Source organism: Hemitrygon akajei, chromosome 5, assembly GCF_048418815.1.
Source record: "Hemitrygon akajei chromosome 5, sHemAka1.3, whole genome shotgun sequence".
In the NCBI taxonomy this organism is placed as follows: Eukaryota; Metazoa; Chordata; class Chondrichthyes; order Myliobatiformes; family Dasyatidae; genus Hemitrygon; species Hemitrygon akajei.
In genome coordinates, this window is record NC_133128.1 from 149,026,892 (window position 1) to 149,053,149 (window position 26,258).

At 37.2% G+C, this 26,258-nt stretch overlaps 1 protein-coding gene across 3 annotated transcripts in view; it reads right to left on the reverse strand.

The window, feature by feature from the left end:
- The window catches only part of pikfyve (phosphoinositide kinase, FYVE finger containing), a 99,737-nt gene that overhangs the window by 11,899 nt on the left and 61,580 nt on the right, over positions 1-26,258 (reverse strand). For 2 of the 3 annotated variants that reach the window (XM_073046830.1, XM_073046828.1), the window contains 23 exons: positions 25,931-26,060; positions 23,573-23,753; positions 23,227-23,301; positions 22,985-23,092; positions 22,650-22,790; positions 21,952-22,078; positions 19,777-20,984; positions 18,424-18,524; positions 17,269-17,340; positions 15,637-15,808; positions 15,306-15,484; positions 13,558-13,671; positions 13,356-13,464; positions 13,107-13,261; positions 12,321-12,411; positions 10,084-10,144; positions 8,551-8,712; positions 5,532-5,652; positions 4,826-4,921; positions 4,655-4,738; positions 4,016-4,107; positions 3,651-3,815; positions 1,258-1,314 (listed from right to left, as the gene is read on the reverse strand). In XM_073046830.1, coding sequence (XP_072902931.1) covers positions 1,258-1,314; positions 3,651-3,815; positions 4,016-4,107; positions 4,655-4,738; positions 4,826-4,921; positions 5,532-5,652; positions 8,551-8,712; positions 10,084-10,144; positions 12,321-12,411; positions 13,107-13,261; positions 13,356-13,464; positions 13,558-13,671; positions 15,306-15,484; positions 15,637-15,808; positions 17,269-17,340; positions 18,424-18,524; positions 19,777-20,984; positions 21,952-22,078; positions 22,650-22,790; positions 22,985-23,092; positions 23,227-23,301; positions 23,573-23,753; positions 25,931-26,060 — 3,801 coding nt within the window. The remainder of the gene's footprint in view (positions 1-1,257; positions 1,315-3,650; positions 3,816-4,015; positions 4,108-4,654; positions 4,739-4,825; positions 4,922-5,531; positions 5,653-8,550; positions 8,713-10,083; positions 10,145-12,320; positions 12,412-13,106; positions 13,262-13,355; positions 13,465-13,557; positions 13,672-15,305; positions 15,485-15,636; positions 15,809-17,268; positions 17,341-18,423; positions 18,525-19,776; positions 20,985-21,951; positions 22,079-22,649; positions 22,791-22,984; positions 23,093-23,226; positions 23,302-23,572; positions 23,754-25,930; positions 26,061-26,258) is intronic. The other variant, XM_073046829.1, reaches the window with a different exon arrangement.

Genomic DNA, 26,258 nt, shown 5'->3' on the forward strand with positions numbered 1-26,258 from the left:
GCTACATGAACAGTCTATGTTCCAAGACTACACTGGTGACTGTCCTGCACTACATCGACAACTGCATTGGTGCTGCTTCCTGCACACATGCAGAACTCGTTAACTTCATCCACTTTGCCCCCAACTTCCACCATGCCCTCAAATTTACCTGGTCCATTTCCGACACCTCCTTTCCCATTCGCGATCTCACTGATCTCCGGTGACAGCTTATCCGCTGATGTCTATTATAAACCCACGAACTCCCATAGCTACCTGGACTATACCTCTTCTCACCCTGTCACTTGTAAAAATGCCATCTCCTTCTCTCAATTCCTCTGTCTCTGTTGCATCTGCTCTCAGGATGAGGCTTTTCATTTCAGAACAAAGGAGATGTCCTTCCTTTTGAAAGAAAGGGGCTTTCCTTCCTCCACCATCAACACTGCCCTCAACTGCATCTCCTCTATTTCACGCACATCTATTCTTATCCCACTTTCCCGCCACCTTACCAGGGATAGGGTTCCTCTTGGACTTATCACCCAGCAGCCTCCGCATCCAGTACATAATTCTTCGAAAGTTCTGCCACCTCCAATGAGATCCCACCACCAAGCACTTCCTTCCTGCTCCCCCTCCCCACTTTCTGCTTTCTGCCGGGATCACTCCCTACACGACTCCCTTGTCCATTTGTCCCTTCCCACCTGCCCCTACACTTCCTCTCACCATCATTCAGGCCCCTGAACAGTCCTTCCAGGTGAGCTGACACTTCACCTGGGAGTCTGTTGAGGTTTATTTTCTGTGCTCGGTGCTCCCAGTGTGCCCTCCTGTATATTGGTGAGACCACTTTGCTGAGCATCTATTCTCCACCCACCAGAGCAAGTGGGATCTCGCAGGGCTGCTGAAGGGTTTTGGTCTGAAACGTCAACTGCACTTTTTTCCATAGATGCTACCCAGCCTACTGAGTATCTCTACATCTAGCATTTTGTGTGTATTGCTAGGATGTTTATTTTTCCCCAGAATACAGCTCAGGAAATAACCATGGAAGAACAGGAACCCTAAATTCCAGTTTCATATAAACATAGTAATACAATAAATTGCATATTTAGAAACCGGAGTAAGCAATGACTTCTTTATCAAAGCAAGCTATTCAGCCTTGAACTTAATTTACATTGTTCAGTGTTAAAATAATGCATATAATCAGCCATTAGAAGATCTAAGACATTTAGTGTTGAGTGAAATGAAGAGAAGAGCTCTAGCAAAGCACAGTAAATAATTAATACTTACGCAGTTCCACATGACTGTTTCCGAGCTGCTTCTTTTGTTTGTCTCCATCACCATCATCTAAAATAAAGCAAAGTACTTAATGAAGGAACACCAAGTTCTCTCCGGTGTGCAGCTGGTGTACAACTCTATATGACTAATGCCAGAAATTGGACTTATGACTAAAAGTACTAAGCTCCAGACAGCATCACAATTCAGTTTAAATACTACTGCAAACCATGCTTCTACATAGTTCTCTTTCAGTGTTACATAGAGGAGAAAAAAAAGCAAGTTTAAAATAAATTCATCACTTGTGTTCAAATAGACTGACAAATATATTCACTTAAACATTTCCAAGTTTATGGTTAAACATTGTTATTAATATGTCAAATGTTGTAGATAATTTATAATTTGATATTTTGACATACAAGATCATAGGTTTTATTCAGAACAACTTTTAACTTCCTCATTCTATTGAACTGTGGTCAGTTCCAGTATATGCTATAAGCCACTAAGAGCCTGCCTTATTAATACACCTAATCTGATTTAGAATACAACTTCGGTAAATGGATTATTACAATAAACATGTCATTAATTAGCTACAATGATTACTACTTTAACATAGACAATACTTTGCAACAAATCTAAACTCACAGATCAATTCATTAGCAAGCAGTCATCAAGCCCATGTTCTTTTGCAAACCATATTTAATACAGTAAGGAAGTCTCAAGCACTACAACAGCCACAAGGAGACCAAGCATTAAACAAAACCCAGAAATGTGATGAACTGAAAATGAGATCAGGTTAATCTGATTAGATTTTCAGACCTTGTACAGTGGCCAACTTTTAACTTTTTATTGCAAAAAAAGAAAATAAAAAAACTTTTTGAAATCCTCAGTCTTCTTAGGAGTAGACAGACTGTTGCTTTACTTGTGTGTGTTTGATCACATATAGTTGATATAGCTATGCTATGCTACATACTTTGTTCACAGAACAAACAAGTACTTTTCAGCTTAGAGCATTATGAAAAGCTTCCTGTTTTGAATGCTGTAAGTATTCAATTATATTTTTTAAAAGTATTTTTCAAGTAAGCATCAATGCATCAATCTGGTGACAATGAGGTTCAATCAGTTATCATGCAACTGGAAAATAATTTATAGAACCAGAAGTATTTATTTTGTTTTAAACTGATGTAGTCAGAGTATTGTAAATTCAGCCCTTTGAAAATGAAATTCTTTGTTTAAGTGATAAATAGGAAATTGAGCTTTCTTATATCCTAGTTTGGTGTCTATCAGAATTCCTCAATGTGATTAGTTGCTCAGTTAGCTGGTTGATAACATAGTTACTGGATACCAGGGAACCTCTTGATGCTGCTTGAAAACAATTGACAATCAATGAGAGGAACTCCATGTCACTGATCACTAAGTTTATATAAGCACATTTCTTCAAGGTCAGCCATCAGTTTATAGTCAGCTACAAAATCTTGGATGTTATGTACACATTCTTAGAGGAACTGTTAGATTCCAATGGTTTAATGACATTATCCATATAACCATATATTTTTGGTTGATATCTAAAGAATGACCAGGAAATTTTCTAGTGAAATTACTAAAAGTGCATAAGAAATTTACTTCTTTATTGCACATAAAATTAAAACAATGTCGTGATATGCACAGTTCTTTACAATCTTCAATTTTCAGAGAAGAGCTGAAACCAAGGGTTGGCAGAGCATGAATCAAAAATGTTGGTGTGGAGAAATGCAAACATAGACCACCTACAGTTAAGAAACAACTTACTGACAATCTAAATTGAGTTAGTACCATCTTTAAAAAAAATCGAAATGGAGGCAAATTTGCATTCAGAGTCAAGGAAGCATGCCCTCTATTAAAAAGAATTTTATATTTTTGGCCAAAGGATAAGCATTGTTCAATCTTTTATTAGGGCATTTCAACACATATACAAAGTTGTAATGTGAAAATTAAAGACAGTTAGACCGTCAAAGGAAAGAGAGAAAATAACAGAGAGCGAGAATACAAATTGGTTTTGAAAATAATACATGTTATAAAGTGCACCAATATTTATGCATTTATATTACAGATGGCCCACGGGAATATTTGTCAACTTTTAGGGAACTTAATAACATGACTAATGAAGCAACAAGGGAAACTCCCGTTTCACATGATCATTAATTCACAGCATTCCACACTTATATCTTGGTTGTCACCCCCGCCCCCCCCCCCCCACTCCATGGTACCAGTGGGGAATATGGGTTGTTTCCAGATATGGTATTAGTACAGTCACTTTGCAAGAATATTAAGAGAAACATATATATTGTTAGCAATACAGCAGTTAAAAGGGCATACGAACTGTCATTGTATAAAGGTTTAGTGTGTCAGTGACCAGGACTTCACTGTACCTTGTGACTCTGCAGCATGATTCTCTGCCCCTTCTCTCCCTGATTGTGTGACCTGGAAATAAGCACTATCTGCACCTTGTAAAGTCTCTTTTCTCTGAATGGACAGATCAGGGCTTCTACCCCCTGAACCTCGGAAAAATGATAAAACTCCAGAAGTCTTTTTTGCTAGAAAAGAGCAATAACATTTTTTATACTTGTATGAAATTTCTACTTTAATTTTGTTCAACTTTTGCCAAGAACTAAAAGCAAGCCAGGCAGCTAATGGTAGCAAAGAAAAAAAAAACTGTGGTGCTGCTCAATATTTAATGCTACAAAGCTCTCAAAAATAGGAAATGCATCTAAGGAAGCTTTCAAAGTAAACTTACTCGTCTGTTCAGAATCAGAACTGCGATTCCCTTGATTGCTGCTACTTTCCAAATGTCTTGCAGGACTATTGGCCTTTGGTCTGTCTGCATTACTGAAATAAGGAAGAGATGAAGGATGAAAGCGGACCATTTGATGTTTATCTTCGAAATATATAAAATGTGATAATTTCACAAGATATCCATAGCTGGATCTCTCTTTATGGAACAAAATTAATTCAGATTCAGCACTCATTGCACTAAAACTATCGATATTTATTTTAAGACCATTTCAGCAATATCGGTCCTGAATTGTGTTGAAAACTGCAGCTTTCCATCAGAGTAAAGAGTTTGCTGCCCTGCTGTACCAGGTTATACAGAAATTATATTCTAAATCACAAGACATTATTTAAACTTTTAAAAATTGAGATAAATACAAATCAAAATAATTTGAAAGTACAGAAAAAAGATCAAAACCCAAAAGCCCATGAGACTGAAACTGATGGGTCACATTAAAGATCCATTTAAAACATTAAATGTGAATGTAACTGAAAAAACCTAACACCATTGTGTCACATCTACAAAAAAACAGTAATGTTGATAAACAGAAATAGTAAAAAAACGCATCTCCACTTCCATTCCCTTGACCCCAAGCACAATTACTTTGTTTGCTGCATGGTGTCATCACTTCCACTCTTCACTGATTCTCGCCCAAGTTCTTCAACAGCATTCTTGTATTCCTTACAGCTGCAAGAGATATTCGGAAGTTAAAAGCTAGAATTCACACAAATTACAGGGGGGTGGGGGAGAATGATTTAACATTTAAAACTGTACCTGAGTGCAAATGCAATGATAGAACTTGGTTCCTTCTCACACACAGTAATCGGGACACGCTCATGTTCCCACATAAGGTAATGCTTATCCGGATCACTAATAAAGAGCATTGTAAACAAGCGGTTACACCATTTTGCTACAAGTAACTACTATGCTATTATCCACATGATCCTGACATTGCATTGAATATGTTCATTCTGAACACATAAAACAATACTTCAAAATGCTTTAAAATATTAGCAGATTCTCTGGAGTATAGTGTACCACAGTACATCTGGTATACTTAGAGTTAATTGGGAAGTAGGCTATGTTTCATTTCCACATCTATGATTAATTACACTGCCTAATTATTTCTCACATTTGTTCATCAGTTGACTTATGAAGTAAAATATTTTAGGCCTGGTATTGGCATTCTTACGATCAACTGTCATCAACTGATGAATAGTACTCCATAAAATTATACTAATGTGATCAATGGATACATTCTAATAAACAAACACTTTTATACTCTGCATTGAATAATATTTTTAACAGAAAAAAAACCCAACCTCTAGGTATATTTTTTCAATTTTCATCTCCTTAATTACAAATGATGATTACCAAAACAAGGGAATGAAATTCAGAAAGACATGATGCGAATTATCATCTGGTTGTTTTAAGTTCAAAATGTAACAGTTTAGTTTATTTTGAAAGGAACAAAACTTACAATGGAAAAGGAATGGGGTTATAGCTGCTTCCTGGAAGTAAATTTGCAAAAATGGCCTTCATTGTTGACTTTTCTTTCACTTGACTGTCAATGGAGCCCAGAAGATGTCCATCATATACGTCTGCAAACATTAATGTAACCTGTTTATGTTAATTATACTAAAAACTCTAGCATGTGAATGGAAGACAATGGAATGATATCAAACTATAAAATATACGCATCCCCTCGTTATTTCTATTGATTTCTATTGAATGCAAACTAAATTTGCAGCAGTACATGTCGTCGTTACTATTCAAAATCCAGCAGAGTAAATCAACATTCCAAAATGCATTCATATCTTTAGCTCTGATAAAATAAGCTCTCTGAGGGCTTCACTTTACCTCAAGGTGCATCAAAGAATTTACATTATTAACTGTAACAGCAATTAACTGTAGATACCAATCAGTCCTCAACAGAGGATCAGAGGTGGAGAGGGTCAGCAACTTTAAATTCCTCGGTGTTAATATTTCGCTGGAATTGTCCTGGGCCGAGCATTTAAGTGTAATTATGACTGTCACAGGAAAGCAGCATCCATCATCAGGGACCCTCACCACATAGGACATGCTCCCTTCTCCCTGCTGCCATCAGAAAGGTACAGGAGCCTCATGACTCACACCACCAAGTTCAAGAACAGTTATTACCTGTCAACCATCAGAACTTTGAACTAAAAGGGATAACTTCACTCAACTTAACTTGCCCCATCATCGAAATGATCTCACAACCTGTAGACTCACTTTCAAGGGATCAGAAGTGGAGAGAGTGAGCAGTTTCAAGTTCCTGGGTGTCAAGATCTCTATGGACCTAACCTGGTCCCAACATATCGATGCAGTTACAAAGAAGGCAAGACACGTGTCTATACTTCATTAGGAGTTTGAAGAGACTTGGTATGTCAACAAATACACTCAAAAACTTCTATAGATGTACTGTGGAGAGCATTCTGACAGGCTGCATCACCATCTGGTACGTGGGGGCTACTGCACAGGACTGAAAGAAGCTGCAGAAGGTTCTAAATTTAGTCTGCTTCATCTTGGGTACTAACCTACACAGTACCCAGGACATCTTCAAGGAGCAGTGTCTCAGAAAGGCAGCATCCATTGTTAAGGACCTCCAGCACCCAGGGCATGCCCTCTGCCATCCAATTCCTAAATGGACGTTGAACCCGTGAACACTACCTCACTTTTTAAATGTATATATTATTTCTGATTTTTTGCACTATTTTTAATCTATTCAATATACATACACTGCAATCAATCAATTAATTAATTAATATTTTATTTCTTTTTCTCTTCTTCTATATTATGTATTGCATCGAACTGCTACTGCTAGGTTAGCAAATTTCATGACACATGCCAGTGATAATAAACCTGATTCGTTTCATGTTCTCGATATCTATTGGTTATTTACTTATTATTATTTCTTTTCTTTATATTTGCACAGTTGCATTCTGCACACTGGTTGAACATCCAAGTTGGTACAGTCTTTCATTGATTCTATTATGGTTATTATTTTATGGATTTAGTGAGTATCCCCACAAAGAAATGAATCTTCGGATTGTATATGGTGAAATATATGTACTTTGATAATAAATTTACTTTGAACTTTTAACTTTGAATCACACAGCATTTAAACATTACATTCATGATTATCCAAGGTTGTGAGCACCAGAAGTACAAAGATAACCAAAGTATATGCAACTATTTAGTTGAAAGGCCATTAATTGCTAATTAATTAACAGAATTCTGGACTTAGAGCAAATTTTCAGCAACCAAACCACTACTCTGTTCATTTACATCCAATATATGCACAGACAAACCAATTCCAAAAAATATGCATGTTGGCATTCCAAGTTTGTTCTCTGTACGTTTGTGTGCACGTGCCAGCGGTTGGGAGTGCACGTGAGAGAGTGTACCCATGCTTGGGAGTGTTTATGCAAGTTTGAGGGGTGACGTCAATGAAACCGATCAAATGGTAAAAGGCCTTGATAGAGTGGATGTGGAGAGGATGTATCCTATGATGGGTGATTCTAAGATATGTGAACACAGCCTCAGAATAGAGGGGCATCCTCTTAGTACAGAGATGAGGAGGAATTTTTTTAGTCAGAGAGTGGTGAATCTGTGAAATTCTTTATCACAGGCAGCTGTAGAGGCCAAGTTTTAATGTATATTTAAGGCAGAAGTTGATAGATACTTGATTGGTCAGCGCATGAAGGGGTACAGAGAGAAGGCAGAAGATTGGGGCTGAGGGGAAAATTGGACCAACCACGATGAAATGGCAGAGCAGACCTGATGGGCCAAATGGTCTAATTCTGTTCCTACAACACACACAAAATGCTGGTGGAACGCAGCAGGTCAGGCAGCATCTATAGGAAGAAGCACTGTTGACATTTCAGGCTGAGACCCTTCATAAGGACTTGACGAAGGGTCTCTGCCTGAAACGTCGACAGCGCTTCCCCCTATAGATGCTGCCTGACCTGCTGTGTTCCACCAGCATTTTGTGTGTGTTGCTTGAATTTCCAGCATCTGCAGATTTCTTCGTGTTTGCCTTTTTATTCTGTTCTTATATGTTATGGTCTTATAATGTGGGAGTGTGCACTTGCTATTGAGAATTTGAAAATAATATTTGCATTTAAGAGTGCATAAGTTGAGATTTGAGAGTGTGAAAGCATCTGTAAGGTGCCAACCTGGGCTTTTGGAGTGCTATCCACTAATGTTTTATTAACAAGTGGACTGAGAGGCATATTCCCCTTGTACGCCACCCCCCCCCCCCCAAATTGTGACATTATGTTGGCTACAATGAGGTATGTTGAATGTGGGTTAAGTAATATCCTAGAAAAGCAGGTTGGATTCAAATTCCATATCCATAAAGAATAGCTCAAAGTTACTAAAATAACCTGGTTCTCGAGAGCTGCTCTAAATGTATTCAAAATTTGACTAGCGAAAGTGCAACTATACCACTCAAGTTGAAAATGAAACGTCCTTACCATCAACATAATTGCTATCTTGGTCATTGGTAATAGACACAGTAGGAATGACAGGCCCAGCAGTTAGTTGTTCTGTGTGGACATCTGGAGTGCAGAGTAAATGAGAGCTGCCATTGCTCATAGAGGATACAGCAGTTGGCATATTAGTCAGTAAGCGATCCTCTGAAAAATACATATTTACAAACCATGGCTTAAACATTTGGTGCAACTGAATCTGTTGTTAAATTTCATAAACTAGTATATTGAACATGAATAAATTTGAAATAAAAATTTAGCAAAATATGGAGATTAAATTTACAGACCTGTTTAAAAAATGAATATTTTATTCACGTAAAAGAGAGATGATTGATAATAAGAACTAAGTTAGGGAACAGATTACCATTTCAATTTTCACTATGTTGAAGATGTTTTGGAACGGGTGGCTAAAAAGCCCACTCAACTTTTCACACAGTGTGCAATGTCGACACTTGCATTCTCAATCCTCAACTGACAGTGCAGAGTTATTGAGAATGAATATCCTGGGCTCCACACAAGGAGGAATGCATTAAGGGTCTGATCGTGGCTGTCTGTGCCACAAGGATTGAACACGATCTCTCTCTCTCTCTCCCTCTCCCTCTTTTACACTTACTTTTGTTTCTGGTCAGTTCTGCTTCCAGAAACTAATCATTGTTGAGAGCTTCCAAAGAAGCTAGTGATTGGTGCAATTGGCAGAGCCAAGGTTGAGAAAATGAATTACAAAACCTAGAAATGTGATCGGCCAAAACAAAATAGCTTATCCGTATCAATAAAGACAACTTAGCTTCTTGCTGTTTTTAAAAAAAGCAAATATAAATGACTAAACAATGGATAAATTGCAGCATCTGTGCAACAAATTATCTCAAACCAAATAGTAGCAATCTACAGGTCAGTGAGGTGGCTGTCTGTGGTGAACTACATATACCTGTCTGGACACGCTCCCCCTGCTGACTGCTCCTGTGGCTCCTCCCACGGACCCCGGTATAAAGGCGATTGGAGCCTGAGCCCTGCTCTCAGTCTCCAGGATGTAGTATGGTGGTCAATTGCTGCTTGTTCTTTCTTCCAGCCAATAAAAGCCTACATCTCGCCTCACGTCTCGGAGAGTTATTGATGGTGCATCAATTTTATTGGCTGGAAGTTTAAAACATGGATGGTGCATCACTGTCTTGATTTCAGGCATGATTAACAGGCATCACAGTAGCACATTGTTGGCATAATGCTATTGCAGCATGTTCAATTCCACCACCGTTTGTAAGGAATTTAAATATTTTCCCCGTGACTCCGGGTGCTCCAGATTCCTCCACATTCTGAAGACAGACGATTTAGTAGGTTGATTTGTCACATGAGTGTACCTGGGCAGTGCAGACTCATTGGGCCTGAAGGGCCTGTTACGATGCTCTATCTCTAAATGAAAACAAATAAAGTTTATAGATTTAATAATAGTAGCTTGTGATTTTAATTCAGTCACGATTATGGATCACTTACAGTTATCAGATTTAACAAAAAGGCAAATCAAACCTCTATCTCCATTCTGTAGTCCTGAAGAAGAATTTCGTGGTGAAGAATCTTGTGTACTGCTCTATGAAAAGGCAATAAATTACACCATTAAACAAAGGAGAAATTTACATTTTTCAGATCCAAAGTTAAATTATACTAATTAATTATTCTTAAGCACATATAAAACATTATTTAGAATGTGCGATGCACTTTACTGAACATTGAAACTGTGTATCTCAATGATGCAAATAGGAAGAATAATAACCCTAAAACCACACAATGCAGCAAAGAAAGACCAAAATTACCAACAGTACAAGCAGCCCATCTCATGGGCCTGAAATATTGACTCAGTTTTTCTTTCCATAGATACTGCTCGACTTGCAGAGTGTTTCTGGTTGTAATCTAAAGTGACAAGCATTTTGCACAAAAGGTGCCTTTAGCAATCAATATTCACAAAATGCTGGAGGAACTCAGCATGCCCGGCTACATCTATGGAAAAGAGTAAACAGTCGCCATTTCGGGTCGATGCCCTTCATCAAATGCTGAGCTGTTCCAACATTTTGTGTCTGTTACTTTGGACTTCCAGATTCTGCAAATCTTCTCATGTTTGAACAATCAACACATTTTGAGTTGAGTTTGCAATACCAAAATCAGACTGGACAGCTGTAAAGCCACTGCCTCACAGTGGCCAAGATCCAGGTTCAATCCTGGCCTCTGGTGCAATCTGTACAACATCACTACGACCATGTAGGTTTCCTCCTGCATCCTGAGGACGTGCAGGTTGGCCGCTGTATTTTATACATCCTACTGTATAAATGATAGTTTAGTTTCTGTGCTGTTTCACTCTATATGAAAGTTGATAATTTCCCAAACAAGCAAGTTGTGACTGCAGAAAATAAGGTTATAGATTTTTGTTTTATAACCCACTGCTACCATGCTTAGTTTTCAGAATGCATTCTCAGGAAAGATGGCGTGAATGGAAATACAGCCTGAACAGATCAATATGGTATCATAAATACACTCAGTGGCTACATTATTGGATAAATGTGTACATCTGCTTGTTAATACAAATACCTAATCAACCCATCATATGGCAGCAACTCAAAGCATAAAAGACTGCAGACATAATCAAGAAATGTAGTCATTCAGACCAAACGTCAGAAGGAGGAAGAAATGGGATCTGAGTGACTGACTGTGGATTGATTGCTGGTTTGAGTTCCATATCAGGAAGCTGGTAGAAAACAATGCTAAAAGTCTGGTTAAGTGCTCTGGTGAGGGCTGGTGCTCCCACAACGATAGTTCATAGCTAATTGTGGAGTTAACCATGAGGCAATATGCAACGGATGTCTTAAGGAGCAGTGTTGATCAGCTGTGGTCAGGGGTGCATCCTGGCAGAGGAGTGCGAATCACTGATTGGGACAAAGTACTGTTCATTGTGTGTTGCCATACTTTTCATAACTATACTTTGTGTTAGTTTGCAACTTTGACCTCCCTCTCATATATTTGCCTGCTTAGCTCCCTGCAGTCCAAAGATTTCTCTAAGGCAACAACATCATCTGCCAAGAACCATATTGAGCTGATCAGAGAGGAATCTCTGGAACTACACTGAGCTATATAGCTAATTGAAGAATGGGAGAGACAGCAACTTCTGTCACATCTAATAGTTGGTGACAAGGAGGACTGTGGGATCAAGGCAAGCCTATCATCACACTGAGCAGCCTCTGCCAGTCCTCAGCAAATGCCCACTGTCATCCCTGAACCGTGCACTGCTCACCACTTACAGGCAGCGTCTACATGCTGCCTCTGTGGTTTACTCCGCCCTGAGTTATGTGGTAATGTGATCAGGGTCTCATTGCTGCACCACAGAATGCAGACCAAATCTTTCCAATGTACAGAAAGAGCACCTGTGGATGCCCAGACTCCAGGACCAAGAGCATTCCAACAAAGCAGTGTTTGGCAGGCAAATATTACACGCAGCACCTATGCTAAAGAATGTTCTCTTCACCATTGCAATCACTGAAATTACTAAAAACTAGCTGAGAAATGTATCCTTCAGATGTTATTCAGCTTTTCCTTGAGCTTTTAAGGGTAGAGGGAAGGAGAAGTCACCTCAGTGGAACTGGGCACTGTATTAGACAGTATCTAAACCCTAAGTGCAAATTGAGAGAAGTATATGTTATGATAGTGATAATTAAAAATAATTACTCTGAAAGATGCTCAGGCTTATTCATATTGTTTCAATTGATCAAATTGAATACCTTTGTTTCTTCTGATGATCTTAATCTACCAGGACTTGGTGGTACTGCTGGCTTCTTACGTCCTTTCTCTTGCTGAAATAAGTCCTGTAGTCTAAAATAAAACAATTTTTAAAGAATCATGGTATTGTGTTAGAAAGCTGAATAGCCAAAATAGTTAAGCTATGAAAAATGTGACAAAATACTAACTCTTTGGGAATCATGTGAACAAAAGCACATGCATAACAGTTACTTATTAATTAAAAACTAATACTTATTGATTGTAGCACAGAATGATACAGGTGGTAGAGTGTTTGCCTCATAGTGCCAGAGGCTCGGATATAATCCAGACCTCAGGTGCTGTCTGTGCTTTGTCTGCAAAGTCTCCCTATGACCGCATGGGTTTCCTATGGGTACTCTGTAAGAGACATGCTGGCTGGCAGGGTAACTGGCCTCAGTGATATCACCCCTAGTATATAGGCAAGTAGTAGATTTTGGGAGCAGTTGTTAAGAATGCAGGAAGAATTTAAAAAGTAAGATTAATAAAGGATTAGTGTAAATTGGTAGTCGATAGTTGATGCAGACTCAGAGGGCTGAACAATCTGTTCTAAGCTGTACCCCTGTATGACTCTAGCAGGTTGTATTACAGTAAAATAACATCTCTTTATATCATGCTTCTTCCCGGTTCATAAAATTGCAGAGTAACAAGGACTTAATACAAACATTTTCTTTAGCCTAAGTATAATACAACTGCTTATTGAAGAATCTCTATCAGAAACATTCAAATATGTCATTCATGATTAATCTCACCTATTATTCCAAGCTTGTAAAAGTTCACAAAAATTCTGCTTCTTGGTAATTAAGCAATCATTCACAAATAGCAACTGTTGACAACTGTCAATTGGAGAGGATAGCAATCTTGCCTGCGTTTTTTCAAACCAGTTTCGAAACTCTGTCTCTTCGATCTACATCAACAAATGCAATTTAGTCTCCAGAAGAAATTATTTTCAATGTAATTTTATATATACAATTATCAAACATAGGAAGATGTTAAATTACCTCTTTCTGTGCAAACAAATCTTCAATTTTTTCTTCTCTTGTTTTGTTGAATGTATCAGTTTTCAGAGAGACAAGACGATCATCTACAGTTGAATAAATCTGCGATACCCTAAATAATAAAATTCTTTTGTTAGCAATCAGCTTAATCAAGCTATCCCTCAACAAACAGAAGAACTGTTTTAACAATCAAATTCAAACTTACTTCTGTGAAAAGTCTTTCAAATCCTGTACAATCAGCTGCTTTGATGGGATTTGATGTTTAATGTATATTTCAAGTGGCGGAAGGCAAATTTCAAGCATTCTAATTGGAGAATAGCTAGAAATATAAAAAAAGTTAGTGTTTCTCAACCAGCCGCAATAGCAAATCTATTTTATACTTAGTATCAAAGTATGAATGACATTATACATATTTAACATGGGACCAAATTACTATTTAATTAAAACACAGAATAAACTGTACCATAAAACACAAAAGAAAAAAACCAAAAGCACTACAATCTTGGTTCGAAGTGCTGCTCTAAGTTGATAGGTAGAACTACTTAGGTGTAATACTGCCCAAGACCACATGTAATTGCAGAACTACCAAGCAAAGCAGGCTCCCTTCCATTGACTTTGTCTATACTTCTCAATGCCTCAGGAATGTGGTCAAAATAATCAAGAACCCTCCCACATGGTCATTCTCTCTTCTCACTCTCCTGCTGGGCAGAAGATACAAAGGCTTGAGAACATGTAACATCAGGCTCAAGGTTAGCTACTGTCCCGCTGATATCAGACTCTTGAATGGACCTTTTATACAATTTTTTTTTAAACTTCTTGGTTCCCCAATCTACCTCCTTGAGGACCTTACACTTTATTTATCTAGTTACACTGCACTTGCTCTTTAGCTGTAACACTATATCTGCATTCTGGCCTCCTTTCAACTACTTTGATGCATTAATGTCTAGCATGATCTGTCTGGACAACACACAAAAGTATTCTGATAAAAGTGACCATAATAAATCTAAACCAGTGTGGGTGAAGGGTGTGAGTTAAAGTTCCTTTACTGTCAGGGAACAAGAAGTTTTGACAAGAAGAGCAAATTAAGGCTTCGTAGGATTAGATTTTCCTGGGAAATAGGAAAATGTCTACAAACAGTTAACTGCCGGGAGGTGCCAAATGGAGGACATGGCAAACCTCAGACCAATTTTTGTAACTCTGCTTGTTCTAGCTACATCAACATACAGGTATATCTATATCAATACCTCGGTCGCACAAAGAATGAAAAACAGACACTGGCACTGTGTCTAATTCTCTAATCAGACTGCTGTGAAGATGTAATCAGGTATATCCAGATCCACCCAACCTGGCTTCACCCATCACCTTCTAGCTAATCCTCCTTCCCCTACCCCCACCCTTCCCTTCCAGTCCTGAAGAAGGATCTCGGCCCCAAACACTGACTGTATATTCATTTCCATAGATGCTCCCTGACCTGCTGAGTTCCTCCAGTATTTTGTGTGTGTTGCTCTGGATTTCCAGCATCCGTAGAATCACGTGTTCAAGATCCAAAATTGTTTAATGTCACTTCCAGTGCACAAGTGTAAAGCAGAACAAAATCATCGCTACATCTTTAGTTGCATTTCTTTGCTTAGTTGAAAATTTTAAATTCTAATATTAATGGAAGTTGATGTCACTTCACACCAAGATTGATGACAAAATAATTCCATTCTTAATAATCAGTCTCACTTAATGCAATTTCACAAGTTACTGGAATGAAAGGCCAAAGATTCCTTATACTTGTCACTTTTCTTATCTTAAGACATTACTACCAAATGAGCACTGATTTAAAGCCTTGAAGGTTTATATACTTACCCAACCCAAAGATTGCTTCATGCAATTTAAAAACACAAAATTGTTTCTAGAAAGTATTGATAGCAGTTTAATGTAAGTTGCAGATTGATCTATTTCCATTACCTGAAAGAAGCAACCATCTGATTATAGGAGAAATACTGATGATAATCATGATGCATTGAGTGACCACACGGTTCTGCATTTGCTCTTCGGGTATACTGATGACCATAGAACCGTAATTCCAGATACTTAGCAAAGGACATAGACCATGAGTCCCTGGACAGTGGAACCACTGGGGTTACCTATGATGAGAAGCAATATATTACATACATGGGGGAAAAAAAACAAAAATCTACTCCCTATAGAAAATCTAAGAGAATACTATTTAATCCGACATTATGCAATATGTTTTAATACAAAATTATCTCTGAAAAAATGGTAACATCCTATATACCTGTTTACATATTTTACACCATGAATAGGTCAGGATTGTGTGTTGATAGCCAGGAACAGGAGAATCAAGCTCTTTTAGTACAATCTGTACACAGCCATTGCCATGTACAAAACGACGTATATGGTGCACCATCGGTGTTTCACAGAACATGCTGGGACACTGATAGGATGGTCTGAAAAGAACAAAAAATGAAAAGTATGATACATCTTAAATATTTAAAGCCATATAGCTTTAAAACCAAACTGATATTTAATATTGTAAACATTTCAGCCTTATTCTGCACCTTACATGAGCTGTACCTCATTATGTCTCAAGTATGGGAATGTTCACTCAGCCTTCTCCTGCTCTCTGTAGCTCCTGAAAGGTCCTTGGTGCAACAAAACACTGCTTTAATGTGGAGAAGTACTGACACATCAGCTGAAGGAATGCAGTAACCAGAGTTTAACAAGTGTAATCTCCCTGTGTAACAGAAGTGGCAGAGCTAGTGGCGCTGTTCTCTCATAGCTCCAGCGACCCAAGTTCAATCTCGGCCTCAGGTGGTGCCTGCATAGAATCGGCATGTTCTCCCCATGACTGAGTGCGTTTCCTCCAGGTTGCCAAGGTAATAGGCATCTGTAAATTGTCCCTATTGTGTGGGTCAACAGTAGAATCTGGGTTCATGAGAACGTGAGGGTTAATACTAGAATAGTGTAAAAAAATTGGGCACAAATGAAGGCTTATTTCCGTTCTTTGCCTCTCGAGTGAATACAGGCCTGGTGTATTCAGTCTCTGCTCCTCTGATGAACCTACCACCCTCAGAATCAGTCTGGTAAACCTTGGCTGCACTACTCCTATAGCAGCTATATCCTCCAAATGAGACCAAAATTGTAAATGGTACTCCAGATATGTTGTCAACATAATATTCAAATCCTGTAACAATACAGACCAACCTTCCCACCTTGTCTGTGGAATTCTCTACCCTGAAGAATTTAAAAGATTCTGTGTTTGAATTCAGTCAATATCAAGACCAATTTCTGAATAGTAAATAAGTCAAGTGGTGCAGGAAAATAGCACTGAGATAGAAGATCAGCCACAATATTGCTGAACATTGCACTTGCCTATATCCTTTAAGTTTTTGGCAGGCTCACCACTACTCGTATTCCCACATCATCTGTGTGATCTAGAAATTTACAGAACGGTCCAGGCAAGCAAATTGCTGATACAGATTATCACCACCTGGACCCATGCACTTAGCCCAGTATGATCCAATCTACGGTAGTTATAGTCAGCTGACCCGAGAAGTACTTATTTATTCCAACTGTTTGTTTTCTCTTAACTAACTCTTAGCCAACACTGGCATAATCCCAATCCCATTCCTGCAATTGTTTTGACCAGTGTTGGACCTTATCAAGACTCAGAAAGTTCCAAAACACCTACAGAATCCATAGAACTTAGAAAGATGAAAAACAGAACATCGACTCTCTCCATTGGTATGACTATGAGATGCAGATCATATTCTTGAGATTTTAACAGTTTGCAGGCTGACTCTTAACATTTATGTACACTTGCATACATCAAATACAAATGGTTATCTTCATCCAAAATCAAAGTCAGAGATATAATCTGACATGAACAGAGAACCACTGGACTTACCGAAAGCAGTATCTCTCTAAAAATATTCCCAAAGTCAGATCATTTTTCCCATAAAATTCCATTGTGACAATCCTAAAATTAAAACCACAATAACTAATCAAAACATTTGATAAAGAAAATATTTATTACTCATATCTAAAGAGGTGATCTTTCCAATGCATAATTTGTAGACAATCCATATTTTTGTGATCAAACAAAAGTGTCAATGAATTATTTTACTTATTCCCTAAAATCTGATAACAAAAATTTGGAGCATAAACTCTGGTTTAGTGGCACAAAGAAAATCATTAAAATGTGTCAACATTTGGGGAATGGTTATAATATACATACGTGTGGACTTAAAATGGCTAGCGACAAAAGTAATAGTGTAAATCTTAAATCCAGAACTATTTACAGGTCACATCTGCTACTTCTAAATTTTGACATTTCAGTGAGACTGGTAATTGGAAAAATCATAAATAAAAGTGCAAAACTATTACACTGTGAGGATTATAGGTGTAATCCTCTTACCTCTGCAGTGAGTTCAAGTCCTGCTCCAGACATTTCAACATTTAATCTAAGACATCAGTGGAATACTGATTAACTACTGCATGCTGGAAAAGGTAATATTTTATTAAAGTAGGATCCAGTCATTTTTTCAAAGCTGATGTCAAGTATCTCATGGAGACGAACAAGGGAATTCAATAGGATCAGTCACATCAATGGTTTAGTTCAGCACATCATATTTCAGTTACAAAGGTACAAAAACATTACTAGAATGATTCCGCAAAAGATGGATTTCAGTTCCTGTACATGGTGAACTGCAGAAGCTAGAGTTGGTTCCCTTGGGAATTTAAGAGATGTGAGAGTACCTGATAAGTGTTTTTAAACCAAAAAGTGTCTAGACATTGAGATAGAGCAAAATCTGTTCCCATTGAGAGATGAATCAAAAACTAGAGAACAATGGAAGTAACTGGAAAAAGAACAAATGCAAGGAAACAATTTTTAAACACAGCAGATGGTTAGAACCTAGAATCTGCTACAATTGATAGAGGAAGTGGATGGTTGAGACTGTGGAAAACAAAGAACTTTGATGCTTAGAACAGGAAAAAGAATACAACTATCATGGAACTGAATTTCACCTAAAGTTGCAATAAGAAAGAAACACTCACTTACCACGGACTGACACATGGATTTGGTGCATTGCTTGACTGGACAGAAGAACTACTGAAGAGAACACAAAGCTTCTGATGGTTTGCAGGGCTCAAACAGTCCACCTTTAAAAGAAATAAACAAACCTGACAAACACTTTCTGGTGCACTAAAAGTTAATCGCCTGAACTAAAGGCTATATATTCATATCCATTATATGATCATTTGTAAAGTCTGACAGTTTGGTATCTGTTTCAGTGTGTTCCCACTGAATCTCACAGGAGCTTTGGTTTCTCCACTCAGTGGAAACTTTTGCTTTGGTTTACCATGTTCCCATGAAACTACATGGATCACTGGAAAATGTATTATAATTAACAATACTACTAACTTTTGAGATACAACTGTCATTAACAAATATGCATTGGCGTACCAGAGCTAAATATAATCCTCTTCTTAAAAAGACGGCCAATATATGTTATAGCACAGTCAGACCATTCGGAAATACCAGTCCTTACCACAGAGATAACAATTCACTTACCGGTATTTAGGAACAACAACCACAACTTTTCACACACGCAAATTTTAAGTGCCAAATCTGTCAGCAAAACCTATACTAATGAACCGTGTGCTAAACAGTTTCTGGATTTCCATGTTTTGCTACACGAATGTGTCGGCATTGCTGACACATTAAACCTATTACAACAATGAAGACTGACTACATCACATTTTATAAGAGATCAATTTTGGGCTGTATTTTCTGTAGATAGCATAAGAAGATCACTTTATTTACACAAATTCCCAAAATAAAACACATTTAAAACCAAGTTACCCAAATCTCATCAGCAATTTGGTCATAATATTCTATCTCACTTCAACTCTCTCAGACTTAAACCCAATGCATTTCCATGCTTTTTCCAAAATGCTTTCTTTCTCATTTAAATTTCAAATACTTTGTCATTTTATACACAATGAGAATTGCTTCAAAATACCACAAAAAGCCCAATTTTAAGATACCTGAAATAGGAAAACACTTCAAAAAATAGCTCGCATTCTTACCAAAAGGGCATGCAAGCTTCAAAATAAATATCATCTACTGCAGAGTTTTACCATCTGTTAACTTACAGAAAAACAGATTTAAGTTTACAAACCAAAAATAACCATAACTACAATTCATCTAATTTTGAATCAGCAACATAGAGTATTAAGAGATGAGCACATATACTTATGCTATAATGCAGAATGAATCAAGCAATTATTAGCTCAATGTTTAATCACCAGTGATCTGGATCCATTTGATGTTTATTGCACCTCCTTCAAAACTAGGGGACTGATCATGGGAAACTCAAGCTTAAAGTTAAAAGGAAACTGACATCCTTACCTGTGATGCCCATATCAACTCATTCTGGCTCTGTCCCCGTTGGATTTCCTCATCTCCATCTTTTATAGTTGTTTTACTGTTGTCCTCTTTACTCTGTGTAAAGGGATCTATTTCTTCATTCTTTATCCTACCACCTCGAGCTCTATAATCAGCTAACAGCTTTGATAAGCTTTGGTTACTTCCCAAGGAATGAGTTATTCTGGTACTCAGCAAATCATGTGAAGGAAGAATTCGTGTAGATTTTGCCTGGACGTTTCCATTTAAGCCCTGAAGATTTGTTAAGTCCTTAAGAAGTTGCTTCTTTCTTCTGCATTCTATTTCTTTAACATCTTTGTGCAAGAGAGGGGACCAATAGATTTGCTCAGGAAAATAACCTCTTGTTGGACATTTCATACCTTTCTCTGTCAATAGAAAAGGTTCTCTGAATGTAATAAAAGGAGATATACAAAGGATAATATCTTTCAATTCTTGCTTGAATGCAATAGAATAAGATTTTAGTCTGTCTTCAGAAGAAGTAACATGTTCAGCAACAAAAAGACCTGTATCATCCTGAAGGGGATCACGGAACAGTTTAGGTTCATTTCCTACCGACTGATCACACCCTGCAGAGTCATTTCGTGATCTGGGTTGCTCATTTAAAAATGCATGGTAATCACCTGGAGGCATTTGGTCTTCTTTATTTTCAATGGTCAGTGAGTCTTTTAGAGATGAATCGATGTCAAAAAAAGGAATATCTAAATCTGGAGGGGCACTAACAGGTGTGGAACTTTCTGGCTTTGCAAAAACACTATCTTGAGAAACACTTTTTCTTAGCAGTTTATCTTCCTCACAAAGTGCATTTTCTGTTGAACAATCGAAACTAGGAGCTTGCGTAAATTCAGATACTAAAGGAATGCCTTCGATTGCAGCATCAGAATCTTTGGAAAGGTAGCCAATCTTTTCATCATTAAATAAGTCTTGTCCATCATTGTCTGTAGACTCACCATCAATGATGGAATTAATTGATCCATTTTTAGATAAACTTGGAGGCATTGCAAATTCATCCATTAGGAAAGAAAGTTCAAGTTGAGAATGATAAGCTACACAGACCATGAAAATGAGAATTTCTTTCACTCTTGCTAGCTCGTATTCTGATGCACCTCTTAGCTTCACAGTACAACCCAAATGTTGGGCACATCCTTCAAAAAACATAAGTGTCTTCGTATGACCTATGTGGGGAAAATAGAGATAATTTTAAGACATTTCTGAAGAAAATCTATTTGGTTACATATTCCAACGACATCAATTACAAGGTGCAACCAACCATTTTCTTTTCATCATTGCATTCTGACTAAACATGCAAGAACAAAAGGTGCTTCTTGTCAAAATAATGATAAAGTGTTCCAGAATGAAGTCATCCATAAGAAAGTGAATGGTCATCTGACTATGCATGGCATAATTAATATGGATTTAGTGCAAATATTGAGACAGTACTAAATTCCTTGAATGGCTGAATTTACTGTTTCCATCATTAGAGTCAAATTTATTATCATGGATTTATTTGACATGAAAATTTGTTGTTCTGAGGCAGCAAGACATAAAATTAGTATAACTTAAAGATAAACAATGCAAGCAAAAAGGAATAATGAGGTAGTATTTATGGGTTCATGGACTGCTCAGAAATCTGATGGCATTGAAGAAATAGTGTTTCTGAATCTTTGAGAGTGGGTCGTCCACTTCAGTTGCTCTGAGATAATAAAAATGTTGCTCTGCTATTAAACAGACACCATAACATGTTGTTGCTCACAACTCCCAAGCACTTACGAATTGCCAAGCAGATATAACAAGCAGAATTCAAATGCTGCCATTGTTTATAGACAGAGTAGATTGTACTTAACATATTAATGGAATATGATAAACCACAACAACGTATATGGAACAATGTTTCACTTAGCCTTTAACCTTGCCATTTCAAAATGAAACAATACAACAAGTAATGGTTCTGAGATGTGCAGCTCTGTAATAACTGTTATGTACTTGGGTGAACGTGAGGGGATATCAAATGAGAACACATTATAGCCAGGACTCAATATTCATCCACTTATTTCATAACCATGAGACCACTTTTACCCATTAAACACAAGCCCAAATTCATTTTTAGAGATGGTCGTGTAAGATGTACAGTTAATTGCTTACCGCTAGGCAGCTGGAATGGCTGAAGATAAAACTTATGACATGTGCCAAGCCGAGGCTTGGTTAGAAGCTGGTCCATTGACATAACTAAATCGCCCTGAGTAACACGGCTCACTCGGTCTAGCACATTCTATGCGAATAAACAAAGGTAATGTTTATTGTCACTGAATTTTGCAAAAAAACAATTAAATTTTAATATGCCTTCAGCTCACCAATTAACAGCATTATCACACCTAATGTGGCTGACAATTAATGAAATGACACAGTACAAACATTCAAAGTCAGTTTTTGGTGTAGTACTCAAGTTATCAATTGTATTTACTTTGTCACCCAATGAATAATTCATCTGAGTGCCATGGCTAGCAGTAGAAAGTTAGCCAGGATTCTTCCTGCCCATCACAATTCAGTAATACTTTTTCCAGAAAACTTTGAAACAGAAACAACAAGTAAAATAGATAACCTGCCATAAAATTAATTAAAGTTGCTCTAAAAAAGTGCTCCATGAAAAGGAATCAAATTTAATCAAAATAAATGGGGAAACTGAACAATATCATAAAACATTTGTACATCCATTAGTTTTTCCTATACAAACACAATATGATCTGATTAATATACTGTACTTGTGTGTGAAATATATTGACAAGTGATTAGAAATCTGAATAATGCTTTGGGATGGCGGTGCAAGATACTGGAATACTTACTGGCTTTACGTTAATAACTAAGGTGATGCCATTCTCCAGAAGCATATCTTGAGCAATGCGAGAAACGGTTTTTTCTACAAGTACCAGATTTGGCCGAACATCCACTATTCGCTGTACATAATTCTTCAGAAATTCTCTTTCCTAATTATCACAATAAGATTAGTGTTACTCTAAGTCAGTTATGATCTACAATACATGACAAGGGGGAGGATTGAAAACCAAAATGACATTGTTTTGGTGATTTGCTGGATGCAATATGATTTATGTAATATATCCAGGTACATAGTAGAATTTAGGAAAGTAAAAGAATATTCATGGGTGATAAAAACACAAACCTGAAGAACAATGGGATCTATGCACGTAAACTTAGTTTCCTCTCGATACAGATATTCAATGGAACATTTCAACAGCAGGATCTTTGGATTTTTTATGTAAGCATTCATCTGTGAAAGTTTCAAAACCACAATTATACTACAACAGTATTACCAGACACAAAGTTAACTGCATATAAACTTAATTATCAATGACTGCTCTCTTTCGCAACGTAGACAAATTTAGCAAAAGACAAACTTCTCACCTTCTTGTGGGCTATGTTTTTGGTACAAACAAATCCATTTACAACTGCAGAATCAAATTTCTTGCCACCAGGAATCTCAAAACAAAAGAAAAATGAAGACAAATCTTCAGATACATTTTCACGTTCAGCAATCAAATTCATTAATTGCTGAAAATATATTCTACTTAAATTAATTCTAAAATTAAACCCCCATCTTTAAAAAGTTGCAGGTGTATTAAGGAATACAAAAGCCATTTGAAGTGCAAGCAAACAAAAATGTAAAACTGTAATAAAACTGTAAATTTTATATATATGTTCACAATGATGCTACTGTACATAACTGTCTCTCAGACATAGCAAATGATACCTTTTTAATATGAACAAACTGGCGGATATCCATATCGTCATCATTATTCTTGACATCTGGATGTACTGTCTGCACAACTTGCCGTACCACAGGAACAATTATATCTCTCCATGATAATGAGAGAGACTCACAGTACAGAAGCTGCTGTAACAAGGCCATCATATGGCTATGATTAGCCGAACTGCATGTAAAAATAAGATAAAAAATAGAAATAAATGTTTTCACTGAAATTAATATGCATAGTGCCTAATAATGCAAGAGTTAGTACTTTTAAATAGTTAATGTAATTTTTTGATATATGTAAAGAAATTTGAGCGGAAATTGTTTTTTTAATTGAATACACAAAATATTTGCTTGTACAAAATGTTCACTGTTCTTTCTCCACCTACAAAATTAAGTAAAAATAAAGCAATAATTTCAAACTTCTGAAAACCTAAATTAAGCTTTCAGAGTTCCTGAACTTGTTGAATCTAGAAAGAAATATCTGCAATTTATAGTCCTGGGGAAATAAGGCATGGATTCAGGCCCTTCAGTCCAATGAGTCCATGTCAACCAATTTACTTGTTTTTTTTAAAGAATACATGAAACAATATTTTGTAAATTATACACTGGAGCTAAACACAACTGAAAATACCAATGTGATATTCTGCATAACACAATTAAGATCAATGTTAACATTGAGTAAACTCAAAGTAATATCATGAAATCCAGGCTTGAAGCTTAATATTAAAAAGACTTTTTTTATATCTTTCAAAACAGGATATTAAGCTGAAACATCTTGATGTTATTTATTTATTGAGATAATGTTTAGCAAAGGCCCTTCGAGCCACGCTGCTCAGCAATCCCCCAATTTAATCCCAGCCTAATCACAGGCCAATGTACAATGACCTACCAACTGGTACATCTTTGGACTGTGGGAAGAAACCAGTGTACCCGGAGGAAACTCAATAGGTCACGAGGAGCATGTACAAACTCCTTACAGACAGCGACAGGAGTTGAACCTGGGTCGCTGGTACTGTAAAGCACTGTGCTAACCACTACGCTACTGTGTCACCTGAATATCGTTCCTGATTATTACAGTTAAAACAACTGTCAAACATTATTAATAGGAGTTGTATGCATTTTAAATATGGAAGGTATATTGAGGTGCAACATGTTTTCCAATGAGCTTCAGTTTTAAATTAACCAATTGTTATGACTGCTGAAATGAGCCAGATTGAGGCTGTAGCTGGGAGAAATAAAAGTTCTTTATTCAACATAGTAGATCTTCTCAACAATATTTATTTCTTCCCTCCTGACACAATATTTCATACTTCTAAACACAAAGGCAATAAACTATTAACTACAGTTTCAATGCCTATTATTACCTACTTAAATATCTTGAATGCAGTCAGGTAAAGTTTGCATATTTACAATGGAAGCACACCTTAATGGGCAGAAATGTTTTAAATATTCAAAAAAAAATTGGTGGAAGGACCAAGAGCTTCTGAACAACAATTCTAGAGACCCAAAACATAAACACAAGAGATGCTGGAAATCTTGAGCAAGGTACAGAGGATGAGAAAAACAGCAATCAACACTTCGGGTCAAGACCCTTCATCAGGACTGAAAAGAAAGGGGACAGAAGCCAGAATAAGAAGGTGGCGGAGGGAGTACCCACTGGAAGGTGATAGGTGAGACCAGGTGAAGGAGAAGCTGGGTGGGTGGAGGAGGAAAGATGAAGTAAGAAGCAGGGAGGGGATAGGTGGAGAGATAAAGGGCTGAAGAAGAAGGAATCGAATAAGAGGGGACAAGAAGGTACAGGTGACCAGAGGGAGGTGGTTGGCAGTTGAGGAGAAAAGGTGGTATTGAGAATGGGGAATGGAAAAAGAAAGGAGGGAAGAGGGAAATTACAGGAAGTTAGAAAAATCAATGTTCATGCTATCAGATTGGATGCCACCCAGAGTTAAAAAATACACCTCTCTTGTTACCTGTTTCCTCTGGAAACTGTGGGGGTCCACTAAGTGTTTCGTTTTCTTATCACATTCCAAAGGGTTAGCAGAGGTTAGTAATTTGTGACAGACAAACAAACAATGTGTTAAATGAATTTCAATCAGTGTCAAGTAACAGTCCATTCTCTTCCAAATGATTGCTTTTGATGGCATTTGTTGAAACTGACTAGTGAACACATTTTGTTTCCTGTAGTTTTTTTTCTCTGGAGGTGATTATGGATAGCAAATAAAATTCATCTTTTAGTCTATATCTGTCCATAATTTCATAACTCCAGAATAACCCCTAACACCAATTTTAATTTTACTTGTTTAGACTGCAATAAAAATCATATTACATTCCAGTTTAGATATATGTATATATACTAACAGTAGTCTCTCCATTGCTTGTTTTTCTCCATTTTCTTCCCTGAGGTGTTCCAGGGAGCTGTGATGCCACCCAAGTGGTGTAAAAAGAAGATCTTTTGACTTTTCTTCAACTCGACGATCAAAGAGAGACTCTGGAAGCAAAACATAATTTAAAGACACATTTCATTAGCTCAGAAGGAAATAGCAGATTTTATACAAAAAATGTTAAATCAGAGTTTCAATGAGTGTCAATTAACATGAACATTATCCATTGTCAACCACTGCAGAATTTCAAAGATCCCAAATCAGACTGTCCCACACCAATGGCAGGAAATCTGAAAAGGAAAAAA